Source organism: Sebastes umbrosus, chromosome 17, assembly GCF_015220745.1.
Source record: "Sebastes umbrosus isolate fSebUmb1 chromosome 17, fSebUmb1.pri, whole genome shotgun sequence".
NCBI classification, from domain to species: domain Eukaryota; kingdom Metazoa; phylum Chordata; class Actinopteri; order Perciformes; family Sebastidae; genus Sebastes; species Sebastes umbrosus.
In genome coordinates this window covers 11705151-11720002 of record NC_051285.1, presented here as the reverse complement: position 1 = coordinate 11720002, position 14852 = coordinate 11705151, and the positions used below count along the sequence as shown (strand labels likewise).

Genomic DNA, 14852 nt, shown 5'->3' with positions numbered 1-14852 from the left:
AACTAATATCACACTAATGGCAACAGTTATAAGACTTGAAGCAACAGTGACATCAAAATTTGTGAAACACTACGCACATGAAATAATAGACCACACACAATATACACGTATACACAAAAAATAATAATGAATAAATAAAGTAAATTAAACAATTAAAAAAAACAACACCAATCCAACAAAACAAATAGGGAGGCTCTCAACAAAAAGCAAAATGCATTTCCAATAAAAGTTCTCCAGTAACTATTGCATTATCTTTTTTTTTTTTTCTTTTTTAATTGGAAGAACATTGCAATACATGGCATATAAATTACAGAGCAAATAAGTAGTCTTCTTTTCATCCATTTTTCCTTCCCACCCCCGACAATAAAGGAAGTAACCAATAAAACATTAAATGTGATAAGACTTAAGGCAGTAATGACACCAAAATTAGAAAAACACTGGACACATGAAATAATAAACCATATACAATATTTACGTAAACAAAAAACAAAATAATAAGAAAATAATAATAATAATAATAATAATACAAAATAATAGAGATAAAAAAACAACATAACAACGCCAATCCAACAAAACAAATAAGGATGCTCAGTCGTCACAGCCAGGCAAGGAGGTCAGAGATTCAATATGGTTTAGAAGAGGTTTCCAAGACTTTTAAAAAAAAAGATATTATCTGTTTTTTTATTTAATTATAGGCTACAGGATCCATTCAGGTGGAAAGTACAAAACGCACAAACGTGTCTGTAGTGCACATTTGTGATCAATCAGAGAAAAAATAAAGATACAAATAAAAATAAAAATAAAAATACAAATACAAATAAAAAAAGCTGCACTCAATGTTGATTTGATTGTTGTTAGATTTTCGTTTTGTGTTTTACTTGTTTTTACTCCTGGAAACTATTTTATGTTAATCTATTGAAATGTGGTCACTATGGTAACGAAGCTTTATTCCCTACGTCACTTCCGGCGGTATTCGGGACGCCAGGAAGTAGCAGAGTGTGCGTCCCTCGATGAATGAAACTGAACGGCGAACTTCATTCATTCATTCAACTTTCCCACGAAAATTTGACAGTGTTTGCCAACCACTACATACTAGCTTGCTCCACCAGGTGAGGATACACAAACCCGTGTAGCTCAGCCAGCTAATGTCAGCTAGTTACCTGGCGTGTTTACATTGTTGCTAGCCAGAGTTAGCCATCTCATGCTAAAAATATCAACACCAGGGACTGTCAGAGTGGCTGCTCTGATTAGGTGGCATTTGGCCGTTGTGTCTTGAATTAGCCAGCCCAAACAACACATGCTAACAATAGGGATGTCATGTTTTGCTCTCTGTGTTTTATCATTAGCTACTTTTTATGTTTGCTCAAGCTGCAGCCAGTTACAGTGTGGCATCCTGACACCTCTGCTGTTACTCTGCCTCTCTCTCTCTCTGCAAGGTGTACATGCTTGTTACTGTAGCTGGACATATTTCTGCTTGTGCACTCGTCTGTGCATCCCTAAAACTCCAGCTGCAGTCGGGTGTGTTTATGTGTGTGAAGAGCCCGTGTGTGCCATGTCAGTATCAGTGATCATAAAGTGGGGAGGTCAGGAGTACTCCATCAGTTCTCTCTCTGAGGAGGACACAGTGATGGACCTGAAACAGTCCATTAAGACCTTGACTGGGGTGCTGCCAGAGAGACAGAAACTACTGGGACTCAAGGTCAAAGGTGAGAAGGCATCAGTCGTTCACTTATACCTGGTGGAGCTAGTGTAAATAATGCCATATGATATCCAAACTAGGTGGACCAGATCTTTATTTTCTTTGTGCCTTTGCATTATTGTTAACTGTATATAAAAGTCTCTTCTGAATGAAATAAGCTTCTGATCAAATAAACCCACACCTACATCTCACCATGCTTTGGCTATGTTAATCCCCATTCATAATTAGCTGATGTTTTACATGTACAAACATGTCCATTCCTCAGTCTGTTACCTGCTTGAGTGTATATTTTCTCCACCTGTCTGTAGTCTATACATTATTTCTATATAATGTGGGCTTCGTAGCTAAACGGATCTTCCTCCTTCTGTTCTTGCTCTCTTTCATTCCTGCCTCCAGGTAAACCTGCAGAGGATGAAGTGAAGCTGGGCTCCCTGAAGCTGAAGCCCAACACTAAGATCATGATGATGGGTACCAGAGAGGAGAGCCTGGTAGGTGGCGGGGTGACAGAGAAATTAAATTACTCCAAAGATATCTGGTTGGGACTAAGGACTAGTTGCCGAGTCAATTGGCTATGTGCCTGAGTGACCGGCTAGTTAGCAGTTTAATCAAATATGATAGAGTAGCATGGGCTGCAGGGCGGTGCAGTGGTTATCACTGGCGCCTCATAGCAAGAGGGTCGCAGGTTTGAATCTGGCTTGGGGCCCTTCTGTGTGGAGTTTGCATGTTCTCCCCGTGTTAGTGTGGGTACTTCGGTTTCCTCCCACAGTCCAAAGACATGCATGTTAGGTTAATTGTTGACTCTAAATTGCCCGTAGGTGTGAATGTGAGTGTGAATGGTTGTTGTGTCAGCCCAGCGATAGGCTGGCGACCTGTCAAGGGTGTACCCCACCTTCGCCCAATGTCAGCCGGGATTCGGCTCCAGCCACCCTTGCGACCCCTAACGGGATAAGCGGTTGCAGATGATGGATGGATAGAGTAACATTATATGCATGTTTTTTACTTGTTATTTAAGATTCTGGGTCACTAACTAGCTTTAATCTACTGGTCATTAAGTGGTTGATTAGGTGTGGTCCTGCTAGCTGTTGTCTACAGTGTTGTCATTTTAATATACTTATTTATTGAAAAGTTCCTATTAGCCATAGGGGTGTAAGAAAATATCGATACACTTGAGTATCACGAATTTATGTTTTGTGATACAGTATCGATTCTCAAAAACACTGTATTGATTTTTAACTAATAGTTTACATGCAAAGATTCGTGGCAGACGGTGGCTCGGATTGTTCCGTTTAAACCCCTGATTACTAGATAGCAGTGTTGTAATCCATCTTCAGCCATATGACTCTTACACTCCAATGTAACCACAGGAAGTAGCAAAAGGCGCTCAGCTAACGTTTTTTTTAAACTCAGAGTTTATGCATGTGGTGTGTTCTTTATAATCTGACAGTTTTCCTTACAGTATCGCAATATATTGAGTCGTAACCCCTGTATCATGATACGTATGGTATCGCCAGATTCTTGCCAATACATAGACCCACTTGGTAGACTGGTACACTTTAATTGTGCATGTTTTGTTTTGTGCAGGAAGAGGTTTTAGCCCCTCCCCCAGAGAACGATGACGTGGTCAATGATTTTGACATCGAAGAGGAGGTCATTGAGGTGGAGAACAGGTTCGATATTTTAATATGTGTCAGTGGCTGTACAGAAGCGAGATGGAATTTGTGCAATGTGAGGAATATATATCTGTGTGTGTGTGTGTGTGTGTCTGAGAAACAAATGTTGTTCTATGTCTCTAGAGAGGAGAATCTGGCTAAGATCGCCCGCAGAGTGAAAGACTATAAGGTGGAGGAGATGAACCCTCCCAGAGAAGGCAAGAGGCTTCTGGTACTGGATGTGGACTACACACTGTTCGGTGGGTTACAGTGACACCAACATTTGTGTCTATAAGAATAAGACTGGGAAACCACTGACTGCATGGCTTAAATCACAGCATGCTAAAAGTAGACACTGTGTTTACTCTAACTGCACATTACACAACATTTACTTTAAAGGAACAGTGTGTAACATTTAGGGGGATCTATTGGCAGAAATGGAATATAATATTAATAAGTATGTTTTCATTAGATACCGCCTACATACTGTACCTTTAATACTGTGTCTCCATTGTCTCTTCTCTTCATGTATATATGTTATATATATATATATATATATATGAGCGAAGTTCATAGGGTTGACACTTTTACAAACAAATATAAAATGTTGACGGATTGATACTGTATTTTCCTAGTCAGTAGAACAGGACGCTTTGCAAAGTATAAATCCATCACTGTTTGCCCCCCATCAGTTGCTGGTTTAATCTCGGACACTATGCATTGATGTCTGCATCTGATGTGTGTTCAGATCACAAGTCGTGTGCAGAAACGGGTCAGGAGCTGATGAGACCGTACCTTCACGAGTTTCTGACGTCAGCCTACGAGGACTATGACATCGTCATCTGGTGTATGTACCTTGTCTTCTCTTCATAATGTCTAAATTGCATGTATTACTCTAGATGAGTAGGAGAATGTAGTTGTTGAAATATGTATGGCTGTTACTCAGCAATGTCTGCTTGTGGAATGTACATCTAACACGTGTGCTGTCTTTTTAACAAATTATTTTATTAGATACTAGTGACTGCTGCTGAATTTTTATGATGTCTAAATATGATATGTATTAATTGTTAATATTTCAGCACTTTCATCCCAACAGTTTGGCCCACTTAGGCTATTACTTACTTCATTTTTTAGATTTTCTTTACCTCATGTTATTTATGGACAATAAAGATGTCTATTCTTTATCTCTTTAGCTGCTACAAGTATGAAATGGATTGATGCCAAAATGAAAGTAAGTGTTCCACTTTTGTTAATTTTTTTGTGTTGTTGCTCAATCTACTTACGCTACCATTACTGTACTTTACAATTTTTTGCCAAAAGGTGGCACTGTTATTCAATTTATAACCATTGGGATTTAGAGTGGAACTGAATAACACTACTGCCTGTTTGTGTGTGTGTGTTTAGGAGCTGGGTGTGACAGACAACCCTAACTACAAAATTACCTTCATGCTGGACAGTGCAGCAATGATCACGGTACATACCCCTAAGAGAGGGGTTGTGGAGGTTGGTACACACAGCGGATCATAAATGAAGATTATTGGCCTTTTTCACCGCAACTAACAATTATTTACATTGTTGATTATATTCTCAATTAATTGATTAGTTGTTCGATATATAAAATGTCACAATTGGTGTTTCCCAAAGCCCAAGATGACGTCCTCAAATGTCTTGTTTTGTCCACAACTCAAAGATATTCAGTTTACTGTCATAGAGGAGTAAAGAAACCAGAAAATATTCACATTTAAGAAGCGGGAGTCAGAGAATTTTTACTTTTTATTTCTTAAAAAGCGATTAATCAATTATGAAAATAGTTGGCGATTAATTTAATAATTGACAACTAATCGATTAATTGCTGCAGCTCTAGCAGTTACACATATTACTGATGTAAACAAATCTTCCACAGCAGAAGAAAGCATCCATATTTTATTTTTAGTTGTTGTCTAGTTCGTTGATGCTTTTTTTTTGTCTTTTGTTTACCTTTCGATCATGGATTGTGTCTTTATTTGTGCTGTATCCAGGTGAAACCCCTGGGTGTAATATGGGGGAAGTACGGAGAATTTTACAACAGGAAGAACACCATCATGTTTGACGACATCGGACGAAACTTCCTCATGAACCCACAGAACGGACTAAAGGTACGCGGCCGGCCAGCATTACCGTCATTACTTTGACCCTCACCTCCTCCTCCTCATCATTGTCAGCATTATGCACATGTTTTGCTGAATCCACTGAATTTTGTGTGTGTGTGTTAGATCCGACCCTTCATGAAGGCCCATCTCAACAGAGAGAAGGACAGGGAACTCTATAAACTGGCTCAGTACCTCAAAGAAATCGCCAAACTTGAGGACTACAGTGGACTCAACCACAAACACTGGGAGAGGTAGGCACACATAAAACCTATAGCAGTAATAAGGACAATTGCATCATAGTAGTGACATAACACATGCTTGTAGCAATTGTTCTTTATACAACAAAATAATAAAGAAAACAACCAGCCTAAAGGTGTCTACATGATGACAACTAATCGATTCATTTTTGCAGCTCTAATTATATGTACTGAATGTGTCTGTGTGTAGGTACCTATCTAAGAGGCAGCACCACTGAGGAGGGAGTGCATCCTCTGCAAAGTCTCCGACTGGATGCTACACCCCATCATCCAGTTCTCTCTCTCTCTCACACACACACACACACACTTGGCTATTACAAGCCCTTTATTACAAACCGTTACTGTAAATCCTACACTAACCCTGCAGCCACCAACACTCAAAAGCTCAGGACTGAGATGGGCTTCCCAATTTATATCTTTGCATGTTCTCTCCCAAATCTCACACATTTTTTTTTTTTTTGGCATTCATCACAATAATAGCAGCAGTTACCACCCGTCTGTGTGGTAATCAAGAACTATCCCTAAGATTGAAGCCGCATGCCACCACGGGCCACAAACTTCTACAAACCTGCTTCAGTCAGGGGTCTAAAAATACATCCCGGAGCCCACCGTTAAATAGCACCTGAAGATATCTGAGACCCTTTCAACCTGCTTCGGTCTTCCAGATGGGTTTACAGCACATTCACATTATAGGTGGTGTGAAGTTGCTTGTCTTTCACTAAAAAGTAGGCCTACTTTGCTCAAGCCTCTCTGCTTTACGAAGCAAGTAAAAACAGGATACACATATCATTTCATCGTGGTTAAGGTCAATAAAGTGGTGTCCCCCCATCCCTGTACGAAGTGGAGATGTTGCCTATTGCATAAACTAGACTGAGATTAACCATCAAAAAGCCAATTATGCTTAATTCTACCTGGAAGACGGATTGAAAATGATTAAATGTGAAATTCAACCAGAAATTATGTTTAACTAATTCAACAAATATGATTTTTACTTTAGTACATCTGGCAAGTTAATTCTGTGCATAGAGGGCTCCAGGGATGACGTATTTTTGTAGGCCAACCAGGAAGTTATCACCCTGGTTCCCTCGGATAAAAAGCCAATGGGATTTTTCCATTGGGTTTTGGATTATCGCAGAAAATAAGCTCTGTGGCGAACAAACGTTTATGATACTTACACGTTTTGTTTGGCGAGATAAACTCCACAAATGAACGCTACTTTTATGATTTTAGAATTTTGAATGCAATCGCCAGAAGTAAAAAGCTAACGTTAGGCTATAAACAAACTACACTGCAGTCGCATGACTTCACGTCACCACCACTAAGCTAAAGGCTTAGTGACGTTTAGTAGTCTCATTTAACCACTTGTTAGCAAACAACAAGTAAAAGTTTCAAAATTGTAACTAAAAACCCACAGACTTCCAGACGGCGGAACCGGAAGTGCTAAATGCTAACTCATTTCTGGGTTTTTCAGACTCATTCCTGCACCACTCTATTGTAGTGAAGAATTAAAGAGGAAAAATTGGAATGACAGACAGTGTTGAGAGCAATGGTCAAAGATAAATCTAAGTCCATGATGTCTGCAACCTCCACTGTTTGACATGTAATAATATGCAATAATCCTCAGAGCTACTGTGACATTAGCAGCCGAGTTAAGTTCGGGACTGGTTGTAGCGCAAAATACTCTCATCAAAGCAGTCGACTCCTGTGCATGTTTTGGTGGAAAGCTTCCTGTATGCAGGCGTCACACTGTCTGACACAGACCTGTGGGATGAAGGAGCTCGTACATGTACATACTGTGGAGGCACACACACGGTTAGCTGTCCATCGGCGGAGGGTGTGTCTTTTTTGTGTTTTTCTGTTCCACTATTACATGTCAGCTCTGTTACACTACTGGAAGCACACCCTCAGATACACTTTTTTTTAATGCAGAATTCATTAGTTTGTGTTTTTGTTTAGAACTTTTATTGAACTGTTTAGGTATATCCAAATGTTGATGAACAAAGTGAGGATGAGGGATGATGTCGGGAATGCGAGAAACTGACTTTTTTTTTTTTGGTAGCTGCTTCATTAATGAAATTAAAGTGTCTGTACTTATCGTCAACGTTGGATTTTAAGTTACGGATGAAGAAGGGGAAGTGTCAGGATGGGAAAGGGGGAAGGTGTATCCCACCCTATGAACAAGTAGCACCTCTGAAGCTCTTGGAAACATCAGGGATGTGATTTTTTTTCAGACTTTGTCAGGTTTACAGCTCTCTTGGACATTCAACTCCTTTTCATTTCTTTGAGCTCTGCCTTTTTGTGTTTTCCTCATCACATCCCTGACATCCTAGCTGTAAATATGACAATAAACCTTTTTTTGTACCTAAATTTTCTGCGTTGGTTGTCGTTCCTTAAGTCGTTTAAAGGAACAGTGTGTAGCATTTAGGGGATCTATTGGCAGAAATAGAATCTTTAGTGTATAATCACCTGAAAATAAGAATTGTGTTTTCGTTAGCTTAGAGTGAGCCGTTTATATCGACATAGGGAGCGGGTCCTCTTCATTGAGCCAGACACCATGTTTCTACAGTAGCCCAGAACGGATAAACCAAACACTGGCTCTAGAGAGGGGCATTGGCATTTTCATGTTTTCACGTCGGCCACCGTATACTTCTACACGCTTGGCACACGGGAGAAGTTTAAATTGGTTGCATTCTGCAACCTCACCACTAGATGCCGCCAGATCCTACACACTGCTCCTTTAAAATAAGTAGTCAGAATATTGACATCTTTTACAATAATTACCACTGTATTTGAAATACATTTGAGATGTTATACAAAAAAAAAAATGCAAAAAGTGCATTATATTATGTTCATCAATTTATTAAGAAATGTTTCACATTTTAGCAACAATTCTGCAAGGACAGTTATAAATAAGACTAACAAAGGGAATCAAGAAATGAGTTCAATCATTTTACAAATAATAATTTTAAAAATATACTTAAGTATAGAGATCACTTAAATTGGGTGATCAATAAATACTGTACAGGTATACATTCACTACAACACACACTTTTTTGTACATTGCTTTAAAAGATTTGTTAAAAATTGGGAGTTAGAGATATGTTGTTCTTGCATCCTTGTGTTCGTCCATCCTTTATGACTGCAGTCCAGTGATAGAATCTAGCAGCTCTCGGTGTGTTTATCCACTCTGGAGACAAGACGGGTTGGATCAGATCAATGTTGGTGGCATGACTTGGTATTATTTGAATAAATCGTATACTCTCTTTGGTCTCATATACTCTAGTCAAAACAGTTCTTACTCCCACTGGTCCAGATAATAAACTTACATGCATCGGCTCCAGTGGCTGAAAGGCCCGTTGGTATATTTGTCCTGAGCTCGCACACAGAAAACATACTTAGGGGATTTGACGTTGACCTCATACTGAGTTTCCTGAGTGGTGTTCAGCTGCACAAGAGAAGAGACGACACGTTAAAGACAAAGAAATGTGGTGGGGATGCGCAATACATACAAGGCCCGATAAATTATCGGCTGATAATGGGAAGCCAAATTGCTTTGATTGGCTTAACAAGCAGAAAAACATAAATAGACATTTGAAGTCAGAACTGTTCTTTGTATTTGTTGATGTCAGTTAGAGATGCTATGAAATATTAAATCATCCATCTTTGCTCACTAAATCTAAGTATTTCTCACCCTCAGGTGTGCATAAACTACAAGCTATGAACTTATTTTTAAAATATAACAAATGCGAAATCATCGGTTATCTTATCAGTATCGGCCATGAGAAGCAGGTATTTATCGGTTATCTGTATTTGCTGAAAAAAAATCATATCGTGCATCCATAAAATGTGGTTTAATGCATTACCATGATGTTGTTGGCACTGTCACAGGGATGTCCTTTCTGGACCACTTTGACCTGGAACTGCAGGCCAAAGAAGGTGCAGGGCTTCTCCCAGGATTCAGGGTAGCTCCAGCTGAACACATTCCCGTTACTGATGGTCAGGTTAGGGAGCGCTTCGGGCCTCACTAGGGGAGCATAACAATACAGTGAGGAAGATGTGGCAGGATCGCAACAGCAGGGAGATACTACGAAAATACGAAATCTGTGACCGCAGAGAGTCAGCAACACATGAGGTCACCATTTTTCACCAGCTTTCGTCAGACAATGTGACCCCACTGTACCTATCTTTTGCCTTTCTTCTAGAGTTTTGTGAATATATCTTTAAAGAAAAAATATTTAAATACAAATTTTATGTTTTTTAACAATTTAGTTGTCTGTGTTTTCTGTCACATATTTGCATCATTTATTACACAGGTACAGCCTTACGAAAAAGTAGTATACTTATACTTTATTTGATGAAGTAAAATTAAGTTAAGTTCAAGTATGTCTTATATAGTAAGTATACTAATATCAGGGTACCAGTAATATACTACTTCAATACTTCTTGGAACTAAATTGGTCCACTTTATAAAAGTATACTTTTAAGTGTACTTTAAGTGTAAGAATAGTAAACTTTGAGTACACAACTAGTTTACATCTACCATGTATTTTGTACTGCAACTAGATTATGAGGTGAACTTTACTACACGTGATCTTATAGGTATGCTGTTAGATTACTAGTTATATACTTGTAGCCCACTTTTTAGTTTATGAAAATACATTCTCAGTAAACTTCTAGTTACTGACATCACTAGTTTATGCATTACATAAACAGACTTTTGCTTTTTTTGACTTGATATTTTGTTATGAGATAAAAAAAAAAAAAAAATAGTTTTTCTCACATGCCTCCACGGTGAATGGAGAATGCAAAAATGTAGAAAATTCTTGAAGATTTAAAGTAAATTAATATCAAAACATTAATTTACAAACTCTCACACCCTCTAACAGGCTACTCTATCAAAAAGTAAGCATAACCCAAGTATATTTAGGTGTTTCTGTATACTTGTCAGTAGAAGCCAAGTATACTTAAGTATAATTTTGTTAAGTATATCTCTGATAAGTACATAAAAAGTAAACTGAAAGCATACTCTCTTATTTTAAGTTTAAAAGAATAGCACACTTGAATAATCTGGTGAGTGGGGGGACAGCCGTCAGAAATGGTGTCCTCATGTGTTGCTGGCTCTCTGCAGTCACAGATTTCAGTGTAACACCGGTATGAGAAAAATAACATGTTTTTTTAACATTAAAAGGAACCCAAAATTCAAATATGCACCTGTAAATAAGCCTAAAAAAAAATTTGAAATACAATAACTCACCAATCTCTCTCAGGTAGAAAGCCTTTGTGTAGGCCTCCAGGCGAGAGTAGCTGTGTATGTAGATGGTGATGGAGATGCGGTGCTGTTCCTCTTTGTATGGGCAGCTGTTATCCTGGCAGCGAATCCCTGATCCATCAGCATTCAGCTCACAGGAAATATTTTCAAAATTCCTAGATTGGAGACAAACTGGTTGGTACAATGCTATCTAGAACAGGATGGATTTTAATGAGTACAGTGTGTGAGAAATTATGTTTTGCCCTCACCGTTCTGCCTTCACCAGGAGCACGGCGGCGCTGGATCTGGCCCTTGTTCTTCTCCAGCTGCAGTGGAAGGAGCCTTTATAGTTCGGTGCTGAACAGTGGATGTGACCTGGAGCAACAGAAAACACTGTCTGAGTCCCTCTCTTTGTGTTTAACGTTCTTGTGAACAATTCATCTTTACATTTTTCGGGTTTCAGAGAGCTTTATTTTGAAGGTCCCAGCATTTTGTTGCATCAAATCAGGCACGAAAAAACAATTCCTTATGGCACATGTTTTTCTTCAGTACAAACTGTTCCAAAGCTCCTTAGAGCTTTCACAGCTTTTTGCAATTTGTAAAAGGTGGCAAAAGATCTATGAAAAAATGTTTAATTTCTTCAGTAAAGCAAAAGAAAAAAGGGACTTTTTATCTGGGAAACAGGATACTTTTGTGGACTAGAACTTAGGTGCATATGGTGAATGGGTGTGACATGAAGCCTGACATTGTGGTATGGTTTGTTTATGTTACAGCATCAAATTATATGACTTGAACAAAGACACTGTGTTGTCTATTTTTAATGTTTCCTCCCCTTCACTGTGTTGTCTCGTTCCTTTTCCCCATCATTCCTCTGCTCCTCCTTTTATCCACTTTCTTTCTACATGTACCCACCGTTCATCTTATCTTTTCAACGTTGTCTACTTCTGGGCAACAGCCTCTCTAGTCTATTTTTTCCCATCTTATCTCCCTCTCCCACCATCTCTCTTATCTACAGCTCTTCAGTGACATCAATCCAATGTCTCCTCCGGTGAAATACCTCTCGCCAGGTCCGATTACACAACAAATCTTTATCTTTCTCTCCATTTGTTTTTTCTGTCAGTGTGTGCCTTCTTTGTTCTTCTCCTCCCTCCCTCCCTCCATCTGTCTTATCTTACCCTTCTCAGGGGATTTTTCCTCCAGTATGACGGTCCTGTTGTCTGGGTCCAGTTGGACCAGGATCACAGTGTGGTTGAGGTATTCCCCGTCTGGACCGAGGTGACACGTGTAGTTTCCTCCATTCATCTCCTCCACCAGGACCGTCACCTGGTTCCCCTGCAGAGCTGGCTCCATGTCCTCGCCTGAGACAAGGACATAGGGCAATGTAACAATCAAAATCATGTTTTTAAAGATTCATTTAGTGTATCTGCACAGGCACTATTACAAGTAACAATGATAATAGAAGTAGTAAACTAAATTTTGGAGGAAAAACTGTCATGGACATTTTCAAAGCGGTCCCTTGACCTCTGACCTCAAGATATGTGAATGAAAATGGGTTCTATGGGTACCCACAAGTCTCCCCTTTACAGACATGCCCACTTTATGATAATCACATGCAGTTTGGGGCAAGTCATAGTCAAGTCAGCACACTGACAGCTGTTGTTGCCTGTTGGGCTGCAGTTTCCCATGTTAGGATTTGAGCATATCTGTTATGCTAAATGCAGTACCTGTGAGGGTTTCTGGACTATTTGTCATTGTTTTGTGTTGTTAATTGATTTCCAGTAATAAATATATACATACTTTTGCATAAAGCAAGCATATTTATCCACTCCCATGTTGATAAGAGTATTAAATACTTGAAAAATCTCCTTTTAAGGTACATTTTGAACAGATAAAAAAAATTGCGATTAATTGTGATTAATCATGCGATTAAATATTTAAATCGACTGACAGCCCTGATTCCTAGTAGAAGTAAAAGTTGTATTACCGTCTTTCTTCCAAACCACAGGCTGGTTTTGGTACGCTTCTCCACAGCTCAGAGGAACATTCACCCTGGTGCCCAGACCATAAGGCACCCTCAGGACCAGAACTAGATCAGTAAGAGACAAGAAACACATTCACTCACACTGACTTGAATCAGCATTTACTGTATGTGAGGCAAAGAGACAAAAGGAGGAGTTACCAACCGTTATCCATTAGAGTCTCTATGTTGTCTTGGTCGCTGGCGTAGCACAGTCCAGCATACAGGACCATAAGGAACAATACACGCATCTGGAAGTAAGGACAATAAGTTCATATAGCACAGGGACTGGAACCAAACTTGTATCATTGATTTATAATTAGGCTTTAATTTAGGACTTGCACATAAACAGAGAAATATGGATGTGTTTAAACCTCTTATTTTACAGTCCTATAAGGCTGAGACTCTTCAATATGTATAAATATGATTGTTCAGTAACAACAAAATCAACAGAACTGGAGACACTAACTGGTCTTTCACCAACAGTTTGTCATCCAACTGTAACAAGGATCTTTCCCATATAGTTTCTAAAAAGTTTACATTCTAAAAAGATACAAGTAAAGTCTTAATCTGAAAAGTAACAAGTAACTACAATCCTAGAATAAACGCAATGGAGTAAAAAGTACGATATTTTTGTCTGAAATATAGTGGAGGAAAATACTCAAATACTGGCAATACTCAAATAAAGCAGTGGTTCACAACCTTTTTGCCTTGTGACCATATAAAAGCGTCTCGAGATAACTTCTGTTATGATTTGACGCTATATAAAGATAAATTTAATGAATAAAATGAAGCTTTGTTACCGTTGTGTATATCTACAAGTTGTGACCAGTTCGACCAAAATTTCATTTATTTTAGGATGCTGAAGAAGTAAAAATTATATTAAAAAAAAATATTAAAAATTTATTTAATTTAATTTATTGTTATCTTATTGTTGGTCATTGGTGCTTTTTATACATATACACCTATTTTTTCACTACTTGTGTCATAACTGTCTATTCCTCGCCTTTATTTGATCAGCGTTTTTGTCCTCGTTTCTAGCTGTTATTTCTATTCTGTATAAGTACATTGAGAGAGCTGCATAAAACTGGAGTCAAATTCCTTGTATATACTGTATGCTCTTGGCAAAATAAATCTGATTCTGAAAAATTAGCCAGTAATTTCTAGCAAAAAAGCCACAAAACAGCATAAAGATGTTTTATCTGCTTCCATCTCCGTTACAGCAGATTCATCCTGCAACCTCTTCTATAGGAACCACTGAACTAAAGCATACAAGTACCTCTAAAGTGCATTTAAGTCATTTCTTTCAATGAAATTCTAACTTTAATAATGTTAGAAACAGGTGTTAACCTCAATATATAAGAATACATATCTGGTGAATAACATGTTGGAGAAAACAAACAAACAGGAGAGATAACAGAAAATTAAATCTTACCTTGACTGAACTGATGAGGATGCCAGAAAGGTGAGAAGGCTGATCTGAGTCTGTGTTCAGTTTGTCTGCATGAACTCAGCAGGCTGTATTTATGTATGACAGAAGCAGAAGGCAGAAAAACCCCTAGAAAGAGGAACTGCTTTGAGTGTGTGTGTGTGTGTGTGTGTGTGTGTGTGTGCAATCCCATCATTCGGAAACACCAAAGGAAAATTTTAATTTTTTGTAATTGACCTTTTATTGAATTTAGGAATAAACACAAACATAAAACAATGAGTAAAGGACATTATTACAGGGGAAAATAGGGAAGTACAGCAATCAAAGACAGAGTCAGCGTAACGGTCAACAGGGTTTCTATTCATCCTAACTCAAAGTCTCACAAACAAAACAAAAAATCAAACTCCTTCAGGAGCCCTAACCC

At 38.5% G+C, this 14852-nt stretch overlaps 2 protein-coding genes across 2 annotated transcripts; one reads left to right on the top strand and one right to left on the bottom strand.

Annotated features, from left to right (window-relative positions):
* Window positions 1–954: 954 nt before the first annotated feature.
* On the top strand, window positions 955–8101 carry ublcp1 (ubiquitin-like domain containing CTD phosphatase 1). Its single transcript, XM_037749321.1, has 11 exons — window positions 955–1109; window positions 1437–1706; window positions 2096–2187; window positions 3281–3366; window positions 3493–3608; window positions 4097–4195; window positions 4542–4579; window positions 4753–4851; window positions 5367–5483; window positions 5601–5728; window positions 5925–8101. The coding sequence occupies exons 2-11, from the start codon at window positions 1553–1555 to the stop codon at window positions 5950–5952; spliced, it is 957 nt and encodes a 318-aa protein (XP_037605249.1). The 5' UTR covers window positions 955–1109; window positions 1437–1552; the 3' UTR covers window positions 5953–8101.
* A 730-nt stretch (window positions 8102–8831) lies between these two features.
* il12bb (interleukin 12B, b) lies at window positions 8832–14513 on the bottom strand. The gene is made up of 9 exons (XM_037748851.1): window positions 14435–14513; window positions 13166–13250; window positions 12967–13068; window positions 12158–12340; window positions 11252–11357; window positions 10989–11158; window positions 9598–9758; window positions 9061–9179; window positions 8832–8921 (listed from the first exon to the last, which is right to left on the bottom strand). The coding sequence occupies exons 2-9, from the start codon at window positions 13248–13250 to the stop codon at window positions 8894–8896; spliced, it is 954 nt and encodes a 317-aa protein (XP_037604779.1). The 5' UTR covers window positions 14435–14513; the 3' UTR covers window positions 8832–8893.
* Between the last annotated feature and the right edge of the window lie 339 nt (window positions 14514–14852).